Genomic DNA, 24,910 nt, shown 5'->3' on the forward strand with positions numbered 1-24,910 from the left:
GGACCATATGTCCAGATCCAATTCGAATAAGATTCCACACAAGTCGTGTCAGTTCTGCGCTAAAATTCAAGGTGCCGCTTGTTTAGGCCTTTCTAAAATTTAAAATTTTTAGGGGCCTCTTCCATATTGGTATCCATTATAAAAGTTCAAAAAAAACTTGACAACAAATAGCTACTAGCTTATCGAAAACGCCAAGTAATTAAGCCAAAAAAAGTCTTGTAAAGACCAGGGACGGAGCTATATAGAGGGGCGGAGCGGGGCGGGGCGGAACGGAGATCGAGTTAACTAATAATATGTAACAAAATAAGTGGCCTCACATGAAACAACGGCACCTTCCAATCCAAATCGTGGCTGATGAAGATGAAGATGTACAAGTGATGAGAAAGACAAAAACACATTCTCGCTTCGGAACTAGCCCATAACGGTTAACTGCACACAAAAAAAAACTGTCTTCACCTTCGTCTACATAACTTCTCATCCCTTGGGCAATATCAGCATAGCGTCTAAGCACAAACCACCTTTTGTGTGTGTGCAATCATTCTGCATCATTGGAAACTGGATCTTTGTCGGCTCAATCGAGCTCTCAACAGAAAAATCACCAACATGGTGGTTCACCCATTTCCCCGGCCCGCTCAAGTAGCACTGGGAGAGGGCATTTTGGTTGTTTGACGTCGCGACCTGGAACCTGACCGGTTTGACGTTCCATCCATGGACTTGTTCGTGGTCGCGGAGCCTCCGGCTTCCAGGGCTCTTCGTGGGGTTTCTGAGGCGGAGGCGAAAGTAGAGGCTGTAAGTACCCCTGGGGAACTGGAATTCTACGTGTCCATCGACTTCTAGCCACCATATTTGTTGTAGGTATGCAATTTGGTGGAATCTGCACATCAAAGGGAGGCAAATCCCAGATCAGTTGTCGCTCTTCTGCTGCAAACATATTGTGAAATGATTATATGATTTTGTTTCGGATCCATCAAGCATGCTTTAGCCTTTGGATGTTGATCGATCCCTACCATTTTTGTATGGGTTAAGATTACTTGTGTAGAAAATCAAGTTGGTTGGTTCCACGCGTCAAGTTCTATATATAAAAAATTGGTCTATGGTCCATTATAGCATGTTTCTAACCCACTAAATTCACTGATTAAATTTCTAACCCACTAAGTCCACTAATATGTATTTGGTAAGGCATAAAGTCCATTTAAAAAGAGAATTAGTGCCTGACAGAATTACCCTTCCATTCAAATTCCATTCATTTAGCCCATTATCCCTTCTAGTTTTGAAATCACGCCAATCACGGTTATCTCTCTCTCTCTCTCTCTCTCTGAAATCACGCCAATCACGTTGTTGTACTTATATAACGGTATATAACAGTCGAAGATTCTCATTTTCTGATACACTATATCTAACGTTATTGTACATATATAACGTTATATATACTCCTTTTTAAGAGTTAAGCCGCTGCGCGAACCAATTCATATAAGGTTGTGTATGGTTATATATATGGTTATACGTTTATGCATATATATGATCAAGTTTTAACAAGTAACAACTATTGAAACCACTCACCCGCTTTGTTGCTGCACATATAACATTATATGTTTAGGTCTGTTAAGTCGTTACGTGGACCAATTCATATAAGGCTGTTTATGGTTATATATATGGTTATATGTTTGTGCATATATATGTTCAAGTTTTAACAAGTATCAATCATTGAAACCCTTACATCCGCCAATCAAAACATCTGTGTTCAAAATAAATAAAAAATGGATTCAGAGTCTGCTATTGTTTAACTACGTAGTTATAAATTTGATCGATAGATCTACAAAACGGATTCAGAGTCTTCTGAATAGCAATATGAAAACAAGACAAAGAAATTACACCAAAAGACTTTAACCAAATTAAAATTCTAAATCTAATGTTCTTGGCTGTCTTGTCAGGATCAACGTTCCTAATGTGGCTCTTCAACGTCATGAGGTACCTTTGTTAGAAGGATTTGATGTGGAGGGCTCTTCTGAGGTTGGAGCTCATCCTAAATTCCATTATCACGGTGTCATTGTGGTAATACTCCAATTTGCAATAAATTGGATTAGGCACTTCATGAAACCATACTCCTATTTTTTGTGAATTTGTCATTTCTGCACATATAAAAAAAAAGTTAAACAGATGGAAATATATAGTTTTATATGTTAATAAAAGGATTCAAGAATTCGTATATTACCATATATGTTTCATGATATCAGCTGTTAAACAAAAACCTAAACATTATATATCTCATGATATATGGTTATATGTACAAAATAAATTAACATATATTTATACACAAAAACTAATACACTGCTAAATTTATATTATTGAATAGGTCCACGCAGCGGCTTATAGACCTGAATATATAACCATATATGCTTCTCAACAGCAGCAAAAAAAAAGTACAAAAAACATTCCAAAGCCAGCAAAAAAACAGTTTCAGTGCAATTGGACTACCGTTTATAGACCTGAATATATAACTATATATAACCATAAACATCCTTATATGAATTGGTCCACGTAGCGGCCTAACAAATCTGAACATATAACCATATATGTTACCCAACAGCAGCTAATCAAAAGTGCAAAAAACAAAACCCTAATATATCTGAACATATAACCATATATGGTACCCAATAGCAGCTAAACAAACGTATAAAAAACAAAACCTTAACAGATCTGAATATATAACCCTTTACAAAGAAGGATAAAGAAAGGAAAAGAAGGATTCTTATGCTTTTACTGGTGTATAAACCCGTCAAATGCAAAGAACCATTCCGAGGGACACAAGGCGACGAAGATCGAGTTATTTGTTACGATTTGGAAGGGCACCTGATGTTTTGAACAGATATATGATGATGAAAGTGTCGGCGACAGTGGTAGAAGTGATGGAGGGCGGGAACTCGGCCACGGTGGTAATGCCCATGGATGGTGACGAAGGGCAGCGAGGAGGAGGAGGAGTGCACCGCGGCAAGCAGGCGAGGAGGAGGAAGAGTGAACCGAGGGCAGTGAGTAATCGGCAGGGACGGAAAGTGACGGCGACGGGTGGTGGGTGGCGACGGCGACGGCGACAGGAGGCTGCAATGAGATCTCTCTCTCTCTCTCTCTCTCTCCGTTTGAAGAAAATGGAAAAGAAACTACGTATAGTGGGGTATATATAGTGCTACATATAGTGATTAAGGCTACATATATTGGGGTATATTGGTATTTTTGTAAGCTAGTGGTCTTAAGGGGTTATGAAACTTAGAAGTGGACTAGATGAGTTTAGAAATTGCTATAGTGGACTTATGCAAAATTCTCCCCTCTATATACTACGTAGCGAAACGGTTCATATCACAATTTGAGGCTCGGGATGCCCGATTTTTGGGCACAGCCACCGTGCTCTGCCTAAGGCCCCAAGTCCAAAGATACCTAGCCCAAATGAATTGGCTCCAACTAATTCGGGCCAATAGTTTTGACCGGGCTAATTGGATCGTGCTTCAAGCTCTATGGACTTCATATCCATTTAAAATGGCAAAATAAGAGTAATAGTAATTGAAAAGAAAATTTATTAGGATCGTGCTTAGAGAGATGAGTTTGTTTTTTAGAGGCCCGAACCGAACACGGCCTTCGAAGATTTGGTTTTTGGTTCTGTACCCGCCAATCAGCCATCAAGCGTTGGATAGACGTCAGGCAATTAACCGCAAACTCGACGCAGTAACAAAACGTAAATAAATAGCCATACTTTGCGGTTGAGTAAGGGAAAGCTGGGACAGGGACTAAAATAATCTTTTCAAAACAGGGGATTCCATCTACTAGAACAGTCTTACGGGGTTAGGATCAGATTTCAGATCATAAGTTCTACTCTAATCAACATTCCCAGAAAAGAGAGAATATCTCAACTAGAGAAGGGAGACATCCAATTACATGACAGAAGGCTAAATAAGCTGACAAACAACAAAAAAACAACATAAAAATGAAAAAGAAAATTCAAGCAACAAGCTCGTCGTCTGAATCATTGCCTGAATCATCACCTGAATAATGACCATCTATAACCACTCCACCCCCAAGTAATGTGTTAAGAATCATATGTTCCCAACCCCTCACACTTGCCGCCAAAGTCCGGAATCTAGAGGGCTCACTTGCCTCCCCCTCCTCGGGAGCTCTGGTAGGAGAAGAGCAAAGCTCAGCCATGGGGCAGTACCTCAAGGAGCATCTTCCTGATGGATCAAGAATTTCAACGTCAAACGGCAGGGATAGCGGCCGCCCCTCAACTTGAACATGGGAGATGCTGCAAAAGGCCAACAAGGTTGATATAATTCAGAAACAAATACAGTATATCTGACACTACCAATTCCGGAAACAGTTCATGGATCAGACAATACTAAAATATCTGACCTTTGCTTTCATTCATGGTTTGCTTTCATTCATGGTTATACTGAATCTTGACAGAAACTTAAATGGAAGTTAGCACATCAAATCCTTCCAGAAACTTAATAGGAAATTCTTTTAACATCGCAGGATCGGGACACCTAGTCTTTCGAAATAATATCTAAGGTCCACTTCTTTGAGTAACTGCTGCGTATATGATACTCTAAACACCTAAAAGTTACTTTGTTCCTTCAACAGTAACCTTATGCCTCTCCAAGAAGAACTACAAGAAGATCGAGTTAGGCATTGATGAACCTTAATACAGGATCTACAGAATGCAAACACAGAAGATAAATAAATCAAAAGCACAAACAGGCATGACGCACGACCCGATGGCTCGGATGTCTGTTATCTGCCAAGTGTGGGTTACGGACGTTGCAGTTATTTTCACTCTGATGAACAAAAATACAATACAAGGATGCCTTGTCCCAACTATACCAGAAACAAGCATATATGGATGCATACATAACATGAATGCAATATGGATGATGCACAGTACCATAAGGCTCCCACTATCCATAACATATTTATCATCATACTGTTAATTCTTCAGAATTATAATTGAATTCAGATTGTTTCCAGCAAAAGAATGAAAAATTCACAACTTAGCAAGGGGTTTTGTTAGTCTTCTTTCCTTATGTTACGGACGTCTGGAATAAAAAAAATCCTCTGCAAAAGCCACTGGCATATTGGATAAATCGAGTCTTTTCAAATCTCATTGTTGTTGTTGTATCCTCAAAAAAATCTTCCCATTCAAAAGGGTCTCCTGCTGCAGATATGTGATTGGCTACCTTGAATCAAACAGTAATCACCAAACTCATAGACCTAAGACTTGATCATTGTCATGTGTTGCAGTTCACAACTCATGATGGAAGGCAAAGGTTCATTGGGCAACCTAAGGAGATTTCAACAGTCAGTGCAAAAAGCCAAAGACATGATCATGTCTTTTCCTGCTACAAGCTTATAAATTCGGAGGAAGATGACATGTTGGTAAGAAACAAGTAAGATGCACAAGAAGCACATGTGCAACATGAACAAACAAGAAATTTGAAAAACTGAATGAGTTGATGAATTTTCATTGAACAGTAATAAGACAATGAGGAAAACTCCTGGAGCCCCAGAGTGAGGGATGACCCTTGTGTTAAAGATCTCTTGTCCTGCCAGCCTGATGTAGGGTTAACTCCTCTCAGAGGCCTCGTCATATTGTTTTATGTCTCACACTGGAAATACCTACTTGAGTCTAGCCTTGGTCTGTGTCACAAGGCTTTCATGTGGCCTTACATAAGCAGGGCCCCAGTGGAAATACTTGGACTAATTCTACCACTTCTACTAGGAGTAGCTCTTTCAGTGCTAGCGGAACGTAATGTAATGGCTTTTGTGCAACGTCGAAAGGGTCCAGATGTAGTGGGATTGTTTGGATTGTTACAACCTACAGCAGATGGTTTGAAATTGATTCTAAAAGAACCTATTTCACCAAGTAGTGCTAATTTCTCCCTTTTCAGAATGGCTCCAGTGGCTACATTTATGGTAAGTCTGGTCGCTTGGGCCGTTGTACCTTTTGATTATGGTATTGTCAGATCCGAACAAGGTCTAGTTTATTTGTTTGCGATATCTTCGATAGATGTTAATGTAATTATTATAGCAGGTTGGTCTAGTAATCAGGGGGCAGCCTTTTGGTTGGCGGTCGCCCATGATGCTAGGACCAATAGGTCAAAAATAGGTTTGTGCCGCAGGTGTTGAACAATCTACTCTACACAAGTGTGCGCTTACAGGGCTAGGGCTCATTGTTTAGCAATGCTCTAAAAGTCGCTACATGCTAGTCGGGCAGCCACCTTCGAGCAATTAATCGGACTAATTGGTGCATAGTAATTAGGAATCGGTGAATGATCGTTAGTCGGACCTAATCGGATAGGCCCTGCTAGCGATTAATCGCCGATTAATAATTTAATACCTTGTTTTAGAACACTGTTGTTTAGGCGTAAGACGCAACTAGTGCTTTATAAGTCATACCAGCCCTGGTATTATATTCATACAGGTCACACATTATGTAGTTTCCTTGAGTTTCTTCTTTAGATGAACCCAAAGGCCAAGCCCCAGCTTGAAAACTAAAAATTTACTTAAATTAACACAACACTGTCATGCACTTGGGATTAATCTAGCATGGTCGTGCAATTAGGAATGTTGCCACCAGCATAGCACAAGTCATTCCACAAAAAGAACGAGTGACCATTATATAAAGAATCTAAGATTTGACAAACTAACCATATGTAGTATAAATTGTCCATTTCTTGTTTCTGCACCCTACCCAACAGCTCTACTTGCACAATTCCACCTATGCAAAGAACAGGTTCTGGAAGCTTGAACTTTTGCAGTCGATTCTCCTAATATCCATGAGAAAGCCATCTCAAGCTAATTAGTTTTGAAATAAGGCACTAAATAGTAGTAACAGGCACTAGGAATATGGAGGAATAGAACTAAATAACACTGCAGCTCATTCCAAATATAGATCTTCATGATATTATTTTAAGTTTGCTTGAAGCTAACATATCATCAGTTTCCCAACGTGATCACGTATAATCACCTTTTAGAATGGTAAGACATGCTAACTTCTTTTTTTTTTTTCCGGTCAAACGGAAATTCGACATGTTAACTAATGCTGCAACAAAGACCACGCAATACAGAATGTACATTAGTGAAGAATATTTATACACGAGGAGAGAAGATAACTGTCCAAACCTTCACGCAGATGGCGAAGAAGCCTTTCCTCTACTATTAAGGTTGAGCATAAATGAGTTACTTCAGTTTTAACATTATCCTTTTCAATAATTGCATGTGGGTATTGTTTAAAGATGAGAAAGTTGAAGGAAAAATAAAACATAAATCACTTCAATTTTGCCCCAGAGATTTAACCCTAATCTTTTCCTTTCTCCTCCTTTGCTTTCCCCAAAGAACACCAAGGTGAAGCTGTCTTAACTTCCCTCTTTCTTCTCCCTTTGACTTTCTCCCAGTCTTTTGTCTTACCAAAAGAAATGTAAGCCACTCTGATATGAATTGTTAAACTCACCTGAGCCATTGGGAATTCTGGTGACGTATATGTCCATATGAAAGCACTGTCAGTGGACTCATTACCAGTGTCAAATTCATCTCCTGAATCACTTCCTACTCCAATAGGAGACCTGGGATGTCCCATTCGAAATCGCACGGCCTTTGCGGAATATATAGGAAATCCATACTGAAAAAATGCTGATATGGAAACATAGTTCTGTCAGTACAAGAGAAAATTGAAATTCAGAATCCAATACAAGAACAAGAAAACAGGAGGATAAAAGGTGTTCCAAACAAACCTTGGAATGGTTGTACATGGATTTCAGTGATCACACATAACTTTGCAATCAACTTATAGACTAATGTCTCAGGAACTGTAGGGTCATCTTCACCTTCGCTTGACCAGTAAGAAGCTCTTTGTTCAATCCTGTCTCTTGCTTCCAAAGTGTTTTCAATGCTTTCATCAGGGTAATTATCAGTGCTGGATGCACTAATGGCCTCCAAAATGCAATCTTTTCTAGTGAAAGAGGTAAGACCTCGTGCTAAAAAGGCATAGACCCTATGATCCCTTTTCATGCACTCCCATTCCGTAGAATTTTCAGGGCAGGCTTCTACAGGTTCTATCGTGTTTTTCACTTCAATAGCATGAGCAATACTTGATACTTCAGGAAACATACATATAAAAAGCTCCTTCGAGAGGCCATTTGCAATCACTGCATAAGATTTAAAACCCATATAAGAACTAATCGAAAAAACATATTCAACAACTTCCTTTGATTTTCTATTTTATCAATCAACAATTAAAGCCTCTCTTTCTTTTCCGGAACCAGCCCTGGGCTGGATTACATACAAGTTTCTTTATCACTTTTCTGTACATTCATAGCCAGTACAAGGATAGTATTGAAAAACAACCACAACCACAACAACAAAAACCTCTGAATGAAAAGATGGACAAGCAATCTGAGATGGGAGGAGTACAAAAAACCTCCAATTTAGTCTAGGACCATCCGAAGACTGTTTACCTAGAAAGATCCCTCACTGCAAACTTACTATAGAACTGTCTTAAAAATGCCAACAAGATCTTGGAGATCACATCGACTAGGATTCAGAATTGCCTCAAATAATATAACTCGAGCATGGAGACCAAAATTGTCCAGATTGATGAGATTACAAACAAGGATCCAATTCTCTAAAATTGGACCGTAGAGAAGAAGCCTCTACAGTCTCATCTTGTCCGTTCATCTTTGCAATCAATAATTCAGATTTTAAAAAGACTCTTCGCGAGAAGAATATCTCGCGAAGAGTCTTTCAACAAAATATAACCATTGAAAAAGCTTTCGGACGGCTGAGATTACCCGACTGTCTGCAGTCCAAACACAGACTGACTGCAGAGAAGCCATTTCCTACAAACAAAAGCCACGATGTGCAAGTTGACTTGCAAAAACTCGGTGGTGTGAGAACTTAACATGATGATTATCAAGGTAAAGTTGATAACTTTGAAAGCGAGCTCACCAAACTGGCGCCAAGAACTTGAAACTGAACAAACACGGACGAGATCAGACGGGTCCTCCAAACACATTAGGATCTTTATAGCCATGTCCGGTCCGAGCCGTTGTATGAAATCCCAACAAACCTCCATTTAACCCTAATTTTATTTACAATTTCACGAAACAAATTGTTAATTACCCCAGCAATCTACCTCCTTTGCAAGTGACAAAACGAAACCAACCAATCCTTCAACTATAACACAAAATTGCAATAGCACAACAAAATTGAGTAAAAACTTGGCAGCAAAAGATGAGATTTATGTAATAGGTCAATCGTGCACGATTAGAATCGGATGTAAAGGAGAGAGAGAGAGAGAGAGAGAGAGAGAGAGAGTACCTTGATGAGAGAGGAAACGGATCTATCGAGATTGCCGGAGAGAGAGAGAGAGAGAGAGAGAGAGAGAGAGAGAGAGAGAGAGAGGTGATCGGAACCGACAGCCACAGCTTTTTTGAGATGGTTATTGGAGAACCCGACAACGACGAGAAGGACGGTGATGAAGCGAAAATGAAAAATGCTTTCTGTTTTTTTATTTTTGGTTTAATTTCACACGTCGAGACGAAACTCAATTATGATGATTACTGGAGTAGTATAAAACTCATTACAGAAGACCCCACAACAGAAAAAGACATTTTATTATAGTAGTACTACTTCCTGCGGGGCCGCATTATTTTACTCCACGTTTTTACGTAATGAAAATTTGTGAATATTTACGTCATTTTCGAGCTTTCTTTGAACGCCTCTGCTTCATCGCACATTGGAATCCACATACTTTGTCGTATGTCTCGCCTCAACGGGTGGTGAAGAAGGGAGCTTGAAGCACCATACGGCGGTGCCTCAGGAGCATTAATTTTTTTTCCTTTTCGTGAGCTTTTTATAACCGTTGTTGTCTAACAAATGCTTTCGGTTAATGATACATGATTTACGGAATATTCATGTGAGACAAACGATCAAACTTTGGTAGGATTTTATCAACCTTATGTCATGTTTGAAACTTAAGGAAAATGAGAAGGAAAAAGAAAAGAAAAGAAAAAGGAAAATAAACTGGGAGGAAGATGAATTTTTGTAAGTTTTCTTTCTTTTCTTTTTCGTAAGTTCCATAAGGTTTTCTATTTTGACAGTAGAAGGAAAAGGAAAAATTAAAAACTCCAAAATTAATTAAGGAAGTTGGATTACGGAGAAATACGAAGGACTAAAATTAATTTTTCTAAGAAACGGAAAAGAAGAATTGCTTCTTTTTTTTTAATTAAAACAGAAACATAGCATATACAGTATATAAATAAAAAATAAAAGGACACTTGTTTATGAAAGAGTTTGATGCCCTTTTTTGGTGAACAGAAGTTAGATCAGATCGGATAAAGGAGTACTAGAAAAGGATAAAGCAGTAACTAGAAAAGGCATGCGAATTGTTTGACCTTGACTTTGTACTACTAGCACTTTTGGGAAAATTTCTAGCCATAGAAATGTTTGGCAGTTTAAAAGGTTGGAAGTCTAATTGAAATTTAAAGTAAAGATTGAAATGTATTTTGAAATTTTTCCAGTGATTTTGGTTATAGAGTCAGGTCCGCCTCGCAAAGCTTTTAGAGCATCTCTAACTTATCTTTATTTGAGCACCAAAACTCTATTTTGGATAATTCATGCCCTCCAACACATCTCTATTTGGGGTCTCCATTCTGGAAACTCAATTCTCATTCTCCATATTTGGAGAATCATCTCCCAAATGGAGACCCATCTCCATTTCTCTCATTCACTAATATTCTATTTACTTTACTGTTAGAATTTCGTCAATTGCATATAACTTTTACATTACGCATCCATTTTCCAGAAATTTGGTATTATTGGAAAGACAATAATAATACCTTCAAAATGAGTCTAATATTAAGTACATGTAAATACATTTTGAAATAACATCAAATGTAAATTCAAACAATTTGAACTCATAATATTATTTTTTTCATTTACATGCATCTAATGAAAGGAGGGGGAAAAAATAATACTCCATAGTCCATATCAAACAATAAATGGAGGAAGAATTGGGGGGAGTTCTGGAGTTGAAAAATGGAGATTTGGGTTGGAGTTAAATTCTTCAAAATTACCTTTTGAATAGACTATATTCTGGAAATTGAATTCTACACTTCCGTTTTTGACATTTACACTACTTTTTTTGTCTTCTAGTAAAACAATTACATACACTTTCAGCACTAAAATCTAAAAAAGAGAGTGTAAATGTCAAAAAAAAAAGAGTGTAGAATTCATTTTCCTAAAAATAAACCTATTAGGAGTAGGTTTATAGAGTCGCAGGGAATATTGAGGTTGAGTTCCGCTTAAGTTTTAGGTAAAATTTTTGTTCTTATTCAAAAAAAAATTCACGTTCTTTAGTGTTGCGCCGAACTTTTGTGGCATTTTCTAGCTTAAAAGTGGATATTTACCAAAATATTTGGGTATAAGTAAAAAAAATTACTTTTCCAATTCTTTTTATCGAGACGAATCCAATAATCAACAAAATTTTGGCGCAAAACTAACAAACGCGAAAAGAATTTAAATAAGGACAAAACTCAAAAACCCAAAAAGAAAGAGAGAGAGCGCTTAAACTCCACCTGATTATGCTGCCATAACTACAGTCATACTATTAACCACTAAGAATGCAAGAGGAGTGTTTTTTTAAGTGATAAATTTGAGTTCTTATAATAATCACTACCTTCAAGGATTCTGTGTACCGAGTGTATCATAAATGTTTTGTTAGATTTATATATTTTTTTGAACTGTAAATGTTTTGTTAGATTGGTTTAACGTTTTTTTCCTTCGTATAAAAGTACATAAAAGGTCCTAATTTTGAAGTTCGATTCGGAACTCAAAAAATCAGGAATGGCTATGTATACAGCAGGTGCATCTCTTTTGTGCTAGTAATTTTTAAGTTGCCTAGTACTCCGTACTATACAAGTGCCAATTAGGTGTGGGCGACAAGGAGGGAGCGGGGCTGCTGCACCCCATTTTGGGGTCTATTCCTGTCTCGTTCCGATGATTTGAATCGTTCACTTTGTAGAGCTCGTCGAGTAAAACAACTATGCAAAAAATCAGATTAATTGGATATCATTAAGTACCTGATCGGAACCTTTTTATCTTAAAAAGAATGGATCCGAAACACTGGATCAAATCCACTATAACCCATGGAATGAGAGTTATATGGGCTCCGATCAGGTACTTAATGATATCCAATTAAACTGATTTTTTGCATTGTAGTTCTACTCGACGAGCTCTACAAAGTGAACGATTCAGATCATCGGAGTGAGACCGGGGTGGGCCCCAAAATTGGGACAGCAGCCCTTGGGGACAGCAGCCCCCGCGTCCGGGCGACAAGGGCGAATTTTTAGACGCGTTAATTAGGACGGAAAAAGGTTTGAGATTGGTCTTTGAAATCCATTTGGGCTTGTGAGTAGGCTCGTAACTGGACCATATATCCGGATCCAATTCGAATAAGATCCCACACAAGCCGTGTTAGTTTTGCGCTAAAGTTTACGGTGCGGCTTGTTTAGGCCTTTCTAAAATTTGAAAATTTTAGGGGCCTCTTCCTCGAGAGAAACTTGATAACAAATAGCTACAAACGCTCAGTAAGCCAAAAGAAGTCTTGTGAAGGTCAGGAACAGAGCTGTATAGAGGGGCGGAGGGGCCCATGCCGCCTGGTTTTAAGAATATATATTTTTACACTAATGAAAGTCGATTAGGCTCTCATCGATGACCAAACAATTGGATTTTTAATACAAATGGTGAAAAATAGTAGCAATTTAACAAATGAAAGATTCAGATTACAAAAATAATACTATCTCAATGGCTTCAATTTAAAGACCATAACAAAAGTTGAATCAAGCTGTTATTATTTGTTCAACTAATGGTGTGTTTTACTAACTAAAAATAAGTACTCCCTCAATCCCTAAATGTTTGGTACTTTCATACTTTTTGTTGTCCCATATAATTTGTCCATTTTCAAAAGTCAAAAGCAAAATATGGTAAACTTTCCATGTTACCCTTTTCTTTTGGGCACAAAATTTTAAATTCAAATTTTCAAATACTATTCAAAGTACACTAGAAGGGTAAGATTGAACACTTGATTTTTGCACAATACAATAATATTTCTTCCTTAAAAATTAGAACTCCCAAAAGTGTTAAATATTTAGGGATGGAGGGAGCACTACTTATTTTTTGAATTAAAAGTGATGTATTGTGATTTAATGACCTGTTTCGTAAAATAAAAAATAAATATTTCAAAAATAAAAGCCTTAACGGAACGGAGCTTTAAACAAAGTCCCACGTGAAGTTTGATTTTAACTTAACATTTCTCTTCATATATTATTACTAACAATATGTAACAAAATAAGTGGCCTCGCATGAAAGAACGGCACCTCCCAATCCAAATAGTGGCTGGCGAAGATGTACAAGTGATGAGAAAGACAAAAACACATTCTCGCTTCTCAGTTCACCTTCGTCTACATAACTTCTCATCCCTTGGGCAATATCAGCACAGAGTCTAAGCACAAACCACCTTTTGTGTGTGTGCAATCAATCTGCATCATTGAAAACTTGATCTTTGTCGGCTCGATCGAGCTCTCAACAGAAAAATCACCAACATGGTGGTTCACCCATTTCCCAGGCCCGCTCAAGTAGCACTGGGAGAGGGCATTTTGGTTGTTTGAAGTTGCAAACTGGAACCGGACGGGTTTGACGTTCCATCCATGGACTTGTTTGTGGTCGTGGACCCTCCGGCGTTCGGGGCTCTTCGTGGGGTTTCCGAGGCGGAGGCGGAAGTAGAGGCTGTAAGTACCCCTGGGGAACTGGAATTCTACGCGTCCATCGACTTCTAGCCACCATATTTGTTGTAGGAATGCAATTTGGTGGAATCTGCACATCAAAGGGAGGCAAATCCCAGATCAGTTGCTCTTCTGCTGCAAACATATTGTGAAATGATTTATGTGATCTTGTTTCGGATCCATCGAGCATGCTTAGCCGATGGATGTTGATCGACCCCTACCATTTTTGTAGGCGTAAGTTACTTATGTAGAAAATCGAGTCGATTGAATATCGATAGTTCAATGAACAAAACACATGAACAAATTGGTTTTACACGTCAAGATCTATATACTACGTAGTGAACAGTTCATATCACAATTTTGGGCTCGGGATGATGTCCGATTTTTGGGGCACAGCCACCGTGTTGTGCATTAGGCCCCAGGTCTAAAGATGGCCCAAGTAAATTGGCTCCAACTATTCGAGCCAACAGTTTTGACCGGGCTAATTGGATCGTGCTTCAAGCTCTGTGGACTTCATATCCATTTAAAATAGCAATTTATACTGTAGAAAAATATCAAAAGAGACACTTCACCCACTATCATGATTCAAGTTTGTTTGGTTTGAGTTTTCAGAGAGATATTTGGGGTTTTGAGCAAAGAGAGATAGATAGAGAAATAAGAGTAATAATTAAAAAGAAAATCTATTGGGAAAATGACGGCCCAGGACGTGTTTTAATAATTAACACCTGCTTAGGACATGTTAAGAACATTTGTTAATGCCGTCCTTAACGGATATTAATTATCAAAATACGTTATTGGCTTTCATTTTTCCAAATTTATTAGGATTGTGCTAAAAAGAGGGGTTAGTTTTAGAGGCCCGAACCGAACACGGTCTTCGAAAATTTGGATCTGTCCTCGCCAATCAGCCATCAAGCGGTGGATAGACGTAAGGTCAGGCAATAAACAGCAAACTCGATGCAGTAACAAAACGTAAATAAACAGCCATACTTCGCGGTTGAGTAAGGGAAAGCTGGGACGGGGGACTAAAATAATCTTTTCAAAACCGGGGATTCCATCTACTAGAAAATACAGTAGGAATCAGCATCGATTCCAAACGCAATAATTAAAGAGTGAAAAGGCCAATGACATTTTCATGGTAGCAAAAGGAAGGCAAGTTGCGGATCAAAAAAAAAAAAAGGAAGGCAAGTTGATGCCATCATTATTAAACGATAAAAATATCTGGGCAAGTTGATTTGGTTGCTCTAAATCAATCTTTGTTCTTCCTTCTATGGTGATACCGGTCCGGTTTCGACTAGTTTGGGTGTATTTTTCGATCGAAACCGGATATCCGGTTTGAGATTTTTAGAAACCGGAACCGGTTGAGATAAAACCGGTCCAGTTTCGACCGGTTCAACCGGTTTCGGTCCGGTTTATCTGGTTTTCATTCATGGGCCATATTTTTTGCTCAACATATCAAAAAATTCACAATTCAACTCATAAAAAAATCAACCAAAAATCTATAATTCAACCCTTTTTTTTGGGCTCAACAAAAAAGGATCAATTTTGAGCTCAATACATTAAAAAAACCCCATAAAAACATAACTAAGCCCATAAAAATAGTTTTTATATAATAAATATATTTATTAGACCAATATACACCACAAAATATCAACCAAAAACCCATAATTCAAACCCTCCCCTATGTTTATATATATATATATATATATGTATGTATAACCGGTCCGATTTCAACAGATTTTTAAAACACATAAACCAGATCGAAATTATTTTTTCGGTTTATAAAATTTTATAAACCGGAACCGGATTAAAATTATTTAACCGGTTTTAAAAATCAGGTCCGGTCCGATTTTTTCAGTTTCGATCGATTTTCCGATTTCGAGTAATAGCCCTACTTCCTCCGCAAGAAGTTGGTACTTTTTTCCCATATTAAATGGCTATACTTGACATCAACAGGCAACATTGTCATCATGAAAAAGAAATAATAGTGGAAAGGTGAAAAAGAGGGCAATCAATTTTTATTTGACCGCGTGATGCTGATGTGTGACACCGTCTGTGCACATTCTGCTGTCCGTTCTATAATTTAACGGTCCAAATCCATCTTTATTATTATCGTAATTGGGAGATGAAAATGTCCAAAAGATTTCACCTGTTCAAGGAAATTATGAGGGGGGAAATGTTCCCTGTTTCCTTCAATGAATAGATTTTTCATCAACGAAGAAAGGTCTTCTATGTTTATTACTATTTTGTAAGATTTTGTTTTAAGCCTAGCATCTCTATTACTGAATTATTCAAGACAATGAAAGAAATCCCTCCCACTTCGATTTTACCTTGGATGACCAACATGGTCCTTAATATTGTCATCATCCCAACTGATATTACTCATTTTTAATGGACTGGACCAAAAATTGTTTCTTAAATCTTGAAAATACAGGATTCCAATATTGCTGGATGTGGCTTCTGGAAACAAGTTCCCACCAGGCCACCACCAAAATCAAAACCGAAACCATGAAGTATCGATAAATGGCAGAAAATGTTCCTGATTATGTAAGGATAAACTGAAAAGTAGAACACAAAGCAAAAAAGGAAAAAGAAAGAAGGTCCTTGTTATGAGGTCTAACCTGGATTCATCAGATGGGATATGAGTCCAGTATCTCCGATCATCTATTCCGGTTATTTTCATCGCTTTCCAAGAAACCGAAACACAAATCTGTCCTCTACCCTGCTCCATCCACACTTCCTGCCAACATTTGGTTCAAAAACAAACAAACTAACCCAAATCAACAATAATCGATAAACAGAGTAAAACAGAGGCCAAAACTAACCCAAAAAAACAGAGGAAAACAGAGACCAAAACTAGGACCAAGACGGAGGGAAAACAGAGGAGTACAGAAAAAGACCAACCATTATTAAGATAGGTATAAGCAAACAAGAGGGAGAGAGAATTACCTTGTTACCCCCATCGAACCGGTTGGGACGACACAATCTGGCGTAGATCTCTTTCTTGGCCAAATTCCGTGGACATTCACTAAACAGTTTCTTCATAAGAATTTGGTAATTTTCAGGCAATTTCGATTCCCACACCAAATCAGCCGACGAAGCTTCACGGAAAACCCGGTTCAACCGAGCCAACTTACAGATTTCCAGAGGGTCCAGATGAGTCAGGATCACAGCCACACAGCTCTCGGGTATGTCCCCGAGACCCGGGTTCGACGGAGTCGGAGCTCCGATACAATCTGCTACAAGACCAGAAAAACCAGACCCCATATACAGGAGAGGAAGTTGGAAACAAGCCAAGAAACTGAAATCAAGAAGAGAGAGGGCCACAACTCACAAGAAGGAGATGGCAATGGCCATTTTGTTGAGAGAGAGAGAGAGAGAGAGAGAGAGAGAGTGGGCTTCTTGCTTTGTGGTATTCAAAGTGGAAAGGCTAATGGGAATGGGATTTAACTATTGTGAAGGCTTTACACGATTGGATTGGAAAAACGAGCCAAAAAGGAAAACAGTTGAGTGTTTAACCAACTGTATTGTGAGTCATGAATGAGTAGATTTTACGCCGGCCACCTTTGAAGGGAAGGTGCAATGCGCGTATCACGCTATGTGGTGGGTGCTAGTGGAGAATTTGGATATCGCGTCAAATGACTAAGATACCCTTGGTCGTTACATAGGATCGTTTTTGAGATATCCGTCAAACCAACACCGACAAACATATAAAGTAGGATTTAAAAAACAAAAAAAATCATAAAAAGCGCAAAGGAAAAACAAAAAGCAAGGCAGAAAAATTTTAGGTGGTTTTTCAACTGTGTAGTTGAATACATTTACAAATCATACTAATTTTTACTATTTATCGAATGAAGAATGAAGTACCAGTTATATCGGCTACATATAGTATCTATTTGTAAGTTAGGATTTACATCACAAATTATGGTGCCCGAATATTAAACAAAGCGCAACCCTAGTAGAATCAGACTTTAGAAATCCAATAAGCTAGTCAATAGTTTACAAGTGGGTGTCATCTTATTGCTGGAAGCTTACTAACTTAAGAGTTATGTTACGAACATAGATGTCGAGACATAGATTGGTACGAAGTCATCCAATGATTGTGAATTTTGCACGATGCTCACAAAATCCATCCGCATTGATTCTAGTTATATATGTGCTTAGATTTCTCTGTCCGAAGCATTTTTCTTCAACCCAATGAACACTTTCACGTTGAGATAACGTACAACATACCAAAGGTGCCATATATCTGGAAACATAAGTGGCAGTACTATTTGGTTAGTTGAGAAAAAGGGGACAGAGCGGTCTCATTTGCGCTTTATTTAGAAATTTAAATGTTCCTTTTTCATATATTCCCAGTGGATCATTTTTTATTCAATACCAAGAAATTATTAGGGAGATTATAGAAACCATGGGGTGGACATGGCTCTGAGTCACAGAAATGCGCGGTCCACACGTTGCAGCTCATAGACATCCCGAGTACGTGTAATACAGTCATCACACACACAGACAGAGGATTTGTTTTTTCAATCAGAGAGAGAGAGAGAGAGAGAGAAAGAGGGTAGGCATTACAGAAAGTCTAGTAGGGCCAGGGAGATGATACAAGTGGATTTGCCACACGGAATGAATTTTTGAAGTCTTGTTTGTAACTCAACTTGTTTGGATCCGCTTTCTTGTATATCGATTACTTCCTAAGGATCAATTCCATCGCCAGGACTCCAAAGTTAAATGTCAATTCTATCTTTAGAACTCCGAAGTTAAGAGTGAATGGTGTTTATTATAAAGAATTACCTGTAATGTGAGCTTCAATTAGAAAATTTATATTGTGATAGATACGAAAAAGACGGGCAATGATTCGAGTAAATTAGTACGTGACGATCGTCAGGATAAGATGGGAAAGAGTCCTTATAGGTTGGAGAGCTGATCAAGAGATCCAATTCCTATCGTGTGAAGATTCCACGTATAAATTGTAATCAACCACGATAGTTCAGTTTAATGATTCAGGTATATAAGCCATCTACATAAGCACTTGATATATAGGTAGTTTACTAGACAAACTAAAACTAGATATTAGTTTAAACCTACGTGAAAGCATTATTTAAGCCTATACTAATCAAACAATATGCTATCCACTCAGTTTTTTAGAGGGGTTTTCTCGTAATTGCCATCAACAATCTCTGCAAACATGGATTATTAGAATTGATTCTTTTGTTATTGAAGTCCAGAATATGATTCCATTTTGCTTCTCATATCTTTAATGGGGCCTACTAAGATCTCTCTGATGCTTTGATCATTTAACTGTTGGATATAGAACAAGATCAAGAATTGAGAAAGACAGTAAAGAATAAACCGAAAACTAGTTGGCAAATTGCCAATTCGTGTGGAATTGTGGATCAATATTTGTTTAAAGGGTAGTTCTATGGTACACACCCCTTATTAGGGAGTGTACCGTACACAACGTGATTTTAAACCTTTGGATTTCAAAGGGAATAATCAGGACCACCCATTTATTAAATCAATTAATAAATAAAAAAAGGGTTTAGCAGGTGACAGGTTGTCCTCTCCTTCTTGACTTTCTCTCTCTCTCTCTCTCCCTCATATGTAAAGTACTACAAATTATATAATATAACCATAATTGTTATGACAACACAAAAAATTAGCACTTTCTTTCCACAATGTGCCGTACCAAAAGAAATCGATCAAAAGATACTACATATAAGACCAAAATATGTCGTAGCACAATCAATAATTATTATTCCCAAGCAAGATACAAGTCTAAAATATCACAAATTAAATATCATATAGCTTGACATCCTAACAGCCCTGATCGATCGTTCTAAAAATACACTCACTAACGACATTTAGATTGTACATTCAATTTATATATGATATGAAACCTGGTCCTCTATTGTAGTTGAATGTAAGGTAGTCATGCAACCATGACACAATAATGACAATTAAATCCGTTGAATTTTTTTTATGTTTGTTGATTAAGTCATCTACATAAATTTTTTCCTTGATCAGGTTTAGGAAGCTCCATTATCAGCACGCAGATTGAATAATAGAATGATATTTTCCATTCAAGTAAATGTATAGCTATAAGCCATCAACTTCATTCTTGGTACGAATGACCTAATTGATATTATGTAAATTGTAAAAGATAGAAGATTTCGATATAAAAAAAACCTTACGTGGGGCTCAGATGGTGCATTATTAAATTTTGATGTTGTATTGAAATTGAACGACGAGATTTGTTGAAGTATAAAATTTCAATGACTAACTATGTAATTTATCCTAAAAAATAACAACATTCTTTTAAAAAAAAAAAGAAATGAAGGGTGCAAAACTTGAACCCCAAATATTTTAGATTTTAGATAAATGTCCAAACTCCAACACTTTATCACTATGGTACACAATTGACAATTTGTAATTCTAAAAGCTATTAATTATATAATACTTTCTTGTTCGTAGGGGTCCTATTTCCCGATTGAAAATTTGAGAAGACAGTGACCTCAAATGCCTCCGTCTTAGTGTTGGGCTTGCACTTGTAGATTATATTATAGCCTATGTCATTGGTGTAAATCAATATGTTGACTATAATAAATTTTTTTGAAAGAAAATACAATGACAATAAATTTACAAAATTATTTAGATTGTACTTCCACGAGCTAGTTCCAGGGACCACCATTAAATTTGGATTGGTATGCATAGGGTGAAGGTTTGGCATCTATCCACGTGTCAAATATATAGTGCCAATTATTAAGTGCACCGCCCTGAATATTGATAAGATTGGATAGTAATATAATTAATTTCACCAATTACAAAAAGGGGAGTAATTTTCACACTCTATTTTTTTGATATTCACACTTATTTTTTTGTACTCCATTTTAGTGTCGAAAGTGTATGTATTTGAGACAGTTGGATAATTATTATTTTTAGTGACATCTCATTTTTCACGAAGGAATTTTGATTTTTTGAATTAAATTTTGTAGAGAAAAAATCTAATTTAGACTAATATTTTGAGACGAAATTGTAGCTATATTCGAAAATTTGGATATAGTACTTATTTTTTGGTGAATTTCTTGAATGAAAATTTTGTGTGAGACTTTATTTTTAGTTTAAATTATTGAGGTATTGTGTGGGAAAAATTAAAATTTGAAAAAATAGTGTGGAGGGAATTGAAAATTAAGATAATATGGTGGAAATTTTTAAATTTTGAAAAAATTATGTGGTGGGAATTGAAAAAAAATTAGGTTAAGTTTCGTACAACACATTGTGCTAAGGTAACGACAATCTATAGTATTGTTATAATATTTGTGATTATTTTATTCAATATTTGGTATTTAATTTACGTATATATTTTGCTTCGGTATAACTATTGTGGATTTTTTACGACATATTTTTATTTTGTTATGGAATATATCATCACAAAAAAAAAATATACGACAGGTTGTGGTAAGGTAACGCCACTTTATGATTTTATTATAACAATTGTGGTTATATTATTTAATTATGGTATGCTATTTTGCCGATTATAACCATCGTTAACTGAACAAGCTAATTGAATTTTTTTTATACGACACGTTGTGGGTATAAAAACATCAATTTATGGTGTTGTCATAACAAATTTGGTTATATTACTGAATCTGTGGTATTTTAGACATGTCTTATTATATTTAATCGATTTCCTTTGGTACGACACATTGTAGTAAGAAAACGTCAATTTATGGTATTGTCATAACAATTGTGGTTTGTTACATAATTTGTGGTATTTACATATATTTTCTTTTGATACGACACGTTATGGTAAGAAAATGACAATATTAGGTGTTGTCATAACAATTGTGGTTATTTTACAAAATTTGGGGTATTTTACAAATATTTTTGGCTTGGGTGTAACAATTGTTGATTCAGGTATGACAATTTTTGATTTTGTTACGGAATATCATACGAGTCAAAAAAAATTTGGTACGACTCATTGTGGTAAGATAATGCCAATTTATGGTGTTATTATAACATTTATGGGTAGTATTATTTAATTTTTGATATTGTACGCATATATTTGGTTGGGATACAAATATTATGAATTTTGGTACGAATAATTATGGTTACATAATAACAATATTTTTTAATTATGGATAACCTGCTAATGACCTATTCAACAGGTAAATTTTAAAGTACAAGTCATAACTAGCACCATAAATATGCATTAGAAAACCAAAAATCGGCATAATAAAAATCACAAATTGTCGTAATTTAGACATACGGTATACCCTGTGTACCATAGCTTTCTCCCTGTTTAAAAGGCCACACATGGATCACATACCTATCCTTAAAGTTGAAACCATGATTTTTGAAAGTTATTAGGCTGGTGGTTTGTTAGCGATTCCGTCGTCGATGGCGGGGATTACAGAAGAAACTCAAATCTGGTTTCAAAATACTATTTTCTGTGGATAGGAATCAATTTGGCTAAGAAGAACCCCATCACATCAAACAAGCATATGCAGATTAATCACCTCCCAAATGCCTCTTCCAGGATCAGTTCATCGACTCCCCAATCCTCGTAACTGAAAACGCAACGCAACCAAAGTCATTCGCTAGTTAGAGAAGAGGTAGGGGAAGCAGATATCTAGATTTCGAGTTAAGCTCGTTGTCAATCTAGTGACGAGGCAGGCAATGTTCAAGATAAACCAAGAACTTAAGTCCCATCTGGTAGGCAACGGCGAATGGTGAGGGGAATCTTCCGCTCTCGAAGCTCGTTCATTGCAATCTGTAACAAATATTATGAACGAAATGATCGACGTAAAGCTAACGAAGAGAGACGCACCAAAAGAAATGAAACTCGCTGAGCATTACTTTTCCACGGCTGAATAACATACACCAAAGCAATTTTCACTTTTCTCAAAAGAAATTACGTGCCCAAGGCTGGTCAGACCCATGCACAAACTTATAAGAATGATTCAGATTCTTGACTGCTTCAGAAATGGAGAAATACACTGACCTTTCATAATTGGTTTGAAAGATCTAGGGTTGGCTGGGGAGTAGTTTAGAGATGGTAGAGTTAGGTAGAACCGTAAAAGACGACTTGCCCTAAATTTCGTACCACAACACCAAGTGATAATATCCTGTGACAGCATGTTAAAAGTAATAGTAAGGAACCGGAGTCTGTAACTCCGTTCAAACAAAAAAGAGCCCTCTATTCATAGTTCTTCGCTCTACCAGGAAGGCCTACATGGAAAACGCAGACAACCGAGCTTGGGCACAATAGCATGAAAAACATCAAGGTATGCCAGCTACAACACCTTACATAGTACTATAGCCGATCATAATCAGGACGCAATTGTTGTATACATCCAGTGACATACTTAAAGTTCCAATTACATAGAATCCTTTATGACACGAAACAATTGAAGAAGGCCTGCAATAGATTGAAGTTCAATCTCAAAAGTACCAAATCATAAGCAACAAGGAAAGACGGAGAACAAAACAAATTGCGTAATTCACCAATGCTCATAAATAAGCTAAACTCAAGTGGGTCAGTTTCACCTTCCAACGCAACCATCACAGGTGCATCCATGCTGCACAAGTCACAACCAAAGCCAGAGTTAAATCATGAAATCAACTCAGCTATTTCCATTATAACACGGTTACTTATTTGTAAAACTAAAATAACCTGATTTGCAGGGCCTGAATATCCAAAATTCTTGCACGTTCATACTTCGTCATATATTTTGATGTGTTTCGAGCTTGTTCTCCCGGTCCCTGCTCATGCTTTTCATCAGTATCACCAAAAGGAGGGCCAGGAGTGTCCTCCTTCTTGTTATCATTATCCGCTTTCTCTTCTGCCCCTTCCTGTCAATTACCCCCACAAAAGCATAGCAATTCAATTATACACACACAAGCAAAAAACAGTCCATTAAGTCAATACAGGCAGGGACGGAGGGAAGTGTAAGGGTGGAGAGGCCACCCTCAACCTTGCTAGAATCACCTTATATGTAGTGTAAAATACACAATAAATATGCATAATGTACTATATCGTCCCCTCAAAACTTAAAAAAATAAAATAAAAAGTGTTTGTGTAGTGGAAAATAATTACTTTCTTTCATGTGTAGATGTATGTTTTTGCCAAGTATATATAGAAAGTGGCTATATTTTTCTTGTAGAATATTATTCCTTAGATTTCATGCTTGAATTTCAAACGATATGTGAGAATAACTTAAAAATTCAACAACCATGTGGATATGGGGAATTCCAGGTTCTAAGTTTAAGCGTAGATCATAAAAAAAAAAATTCTAAGTTTCAGCCTCCCCTCTATGGAAATCCTAGCTCAGTCCCTGATTACAAGCATATCAAAGGAAGAACTTCTTACATCGGGTTCAGGCTCCGATGGTTCATCTTCGTATCTGGACAAATGAAAATACCATTAACTTTGAATAGTAAGGAAAACAAAAGATCAAGGACATAGAGTTTCATCACCACCAATGAGATTAGCAAAACTACAGTGAAGCATGCCAAGAGACAAACACACAATTACTGCATAGGGTAGCTTTCAGAAATGTTCACGGCATCTATGTGCCAATCAGAATCTCGCATGTTTTAGTGGTGCAAGCATAAGTTCAACTACGACTGCGCCTGCAAATGAGCTGAGCTTTAAAGTGTTCGAGCTCGGCTCGTTCAAAATAGTCTAGCTCGAGCTTGGCTTGTTTAGTATTGAGGTGTTCGAGCTCAGTTAATTTACTAAACGAGCCAGGCTTCTACAAAAGAGCCAAGTTACAACTAACTCATGTACTAAACAACCTTAAAACACGAGCTGGACTCATTCAAATGAGTCGGGCCCATAACGAACCAAGTCTCAAGCTGCTCGAGAACATCAGTTGAATCATTTGCAGCCCAATTCACGACTTAATTATCATCCCAGGAAACCGACATTATCCATAAATCCCACAACTCAGATGCAAACAATAGAACTAAACAATAACGACCCGTGATATTATCTGCATATTGTTTGAAGAATGAGATGTGCATAGGTCACTGGCCACTATTCGTCTAGGAAGCACAGGTTCTGACAAGGGACACAAACACGTCATATTTTA

The 24,910-nt window shown here is 37.2% G+C and overlaps 4 protein-coding genes across 6 annotated transcripts; 1 reads left to right on the forward strand and 3 right to left on the reverse strand.

Annotated features, from left to right (window-relative positions):
- Positions 1-400: 400 nt before the first annotated feature.
- Positions 401-17,397, reverse strand: LOC131300216 (F-box protein PP2-A13-like). 2 transcript variants are annotated; one of them, XM_058325933.1, is made up of 3 exons: positions 16,767-17,397; positions 16,439-16,557; positions 401-874 (listed from the first exon to the last, which is right to left on the reverse strand). In XM_058325933.1, the coding sequence occupies exons 1-3, from the start codon at positions 17,082-17,084 to the stop codon at positions 475-477; spliced, it is 837 nt and encodes a 278-aa protein (XP_058181916.1). In that variant the 5' UTR covers positions 17,085-17,397; the 3' UTR covers positions 401-474. The 2 variants fall into 2 exon arrangements, with proteins under 2 accessions (XP_058181916.1, XP_058181915.1); XM_058325932.1 differs by lacking the exon at positions 401-874 and adding an exon at positions 13,336-13,911 and having other exon boundaries at positions 16,767-17,394.
- On the reverse strand, positions 3,773-9,580 carry LOC131300214 (F-box protein At4g00755-like). 2 transcript variants are annotated; one of them, XM_058325929.1, is made up of 6 exons: positions 9,358-9,580; positions 8,986-9,118; positions 7,773-8,186; positions 7,493-7,671; positions 6,691-6,809; positions 3,773-4,288 (listed from the first exon to the last, which is right to left on the reverse strand). In XM_058325929.1, exons 2-6 carry the CDS (start codon positions 9,110-9,112, stop codon positions 3,988-3,990), a joined length of 1,140 nt encoding a protein of 379 aa, XP_058181912.1. In that variant the 5' UTR covers positions 9,113-9,118; positions 9,358-9,580; the 3' UTR covers positions 3,773-3,987. The 2 variants fall into 2 exon arrangements, with proteins under 2 accessions (XP_058181912.1, XP_058181913.1); XM_058325930.1 differs by lacking the exon at positions 8,986-9,118 and having other exon boundaries at positions 9,358-9,499.
- Positions 5,493-6,207, forward strand: LOC131300219 (NADH-ubiquinone oxidoreductase chain 1-like). The gene has a single exon (XM_058325934.1). The coding sequence runs from the start codon at positions 5,698-5,700 to the stop codon at positions 6,166-6,168; it is 471 nt and encodes a 156-aa protein (XP_058181917.1). The 5' UTR covers positions 5,493-5,697; the 3' UTR covers positions 6,169-6,207.
- Positions 17,398-22,122: 4,725 nt separating the features above from the next.
- Positions 22,123-24,410, reverse strand: LOC131299879 (DNA-directed RNA polymerases II and V subunit 6B-like). Its single transcript, XM_058325452.1, has 4 exons — positions 24,352-24,410; positions 24,187-24,220; positions 23,491-23,669; positions 22,123-23,395 (listed from the first exon to the last, which is right to left on the reverse strand). The coding sequence occupies exons 1-4, from the start codon at positions 24,408-24,410 to the stop codon at positions 23,209-23,211; spliced, it is 459 nt and encodes a 152-aa protein (XP_058181435.1). The 3' UTR covers positions 22,123-23,208.
- Positions 24,411-24,910: the final 500 nt, after the last annotated feature.

The sequence above is a fragment of the Rhododendron vialii genome, chromosome 9a (assembly GCF_030253575.1).
Source record: "Rhododendron vialii isolate Sample 1 chromosome 9a, ASM3025357v1".
Taxonomy (NCBI): domain Eukaryota; kingdom Viridiplantae; phylum Streptophyta; class Magnoliopsida; order Ericales; family Ericaceae; genus Rhododendron; species Rhododendron vialii.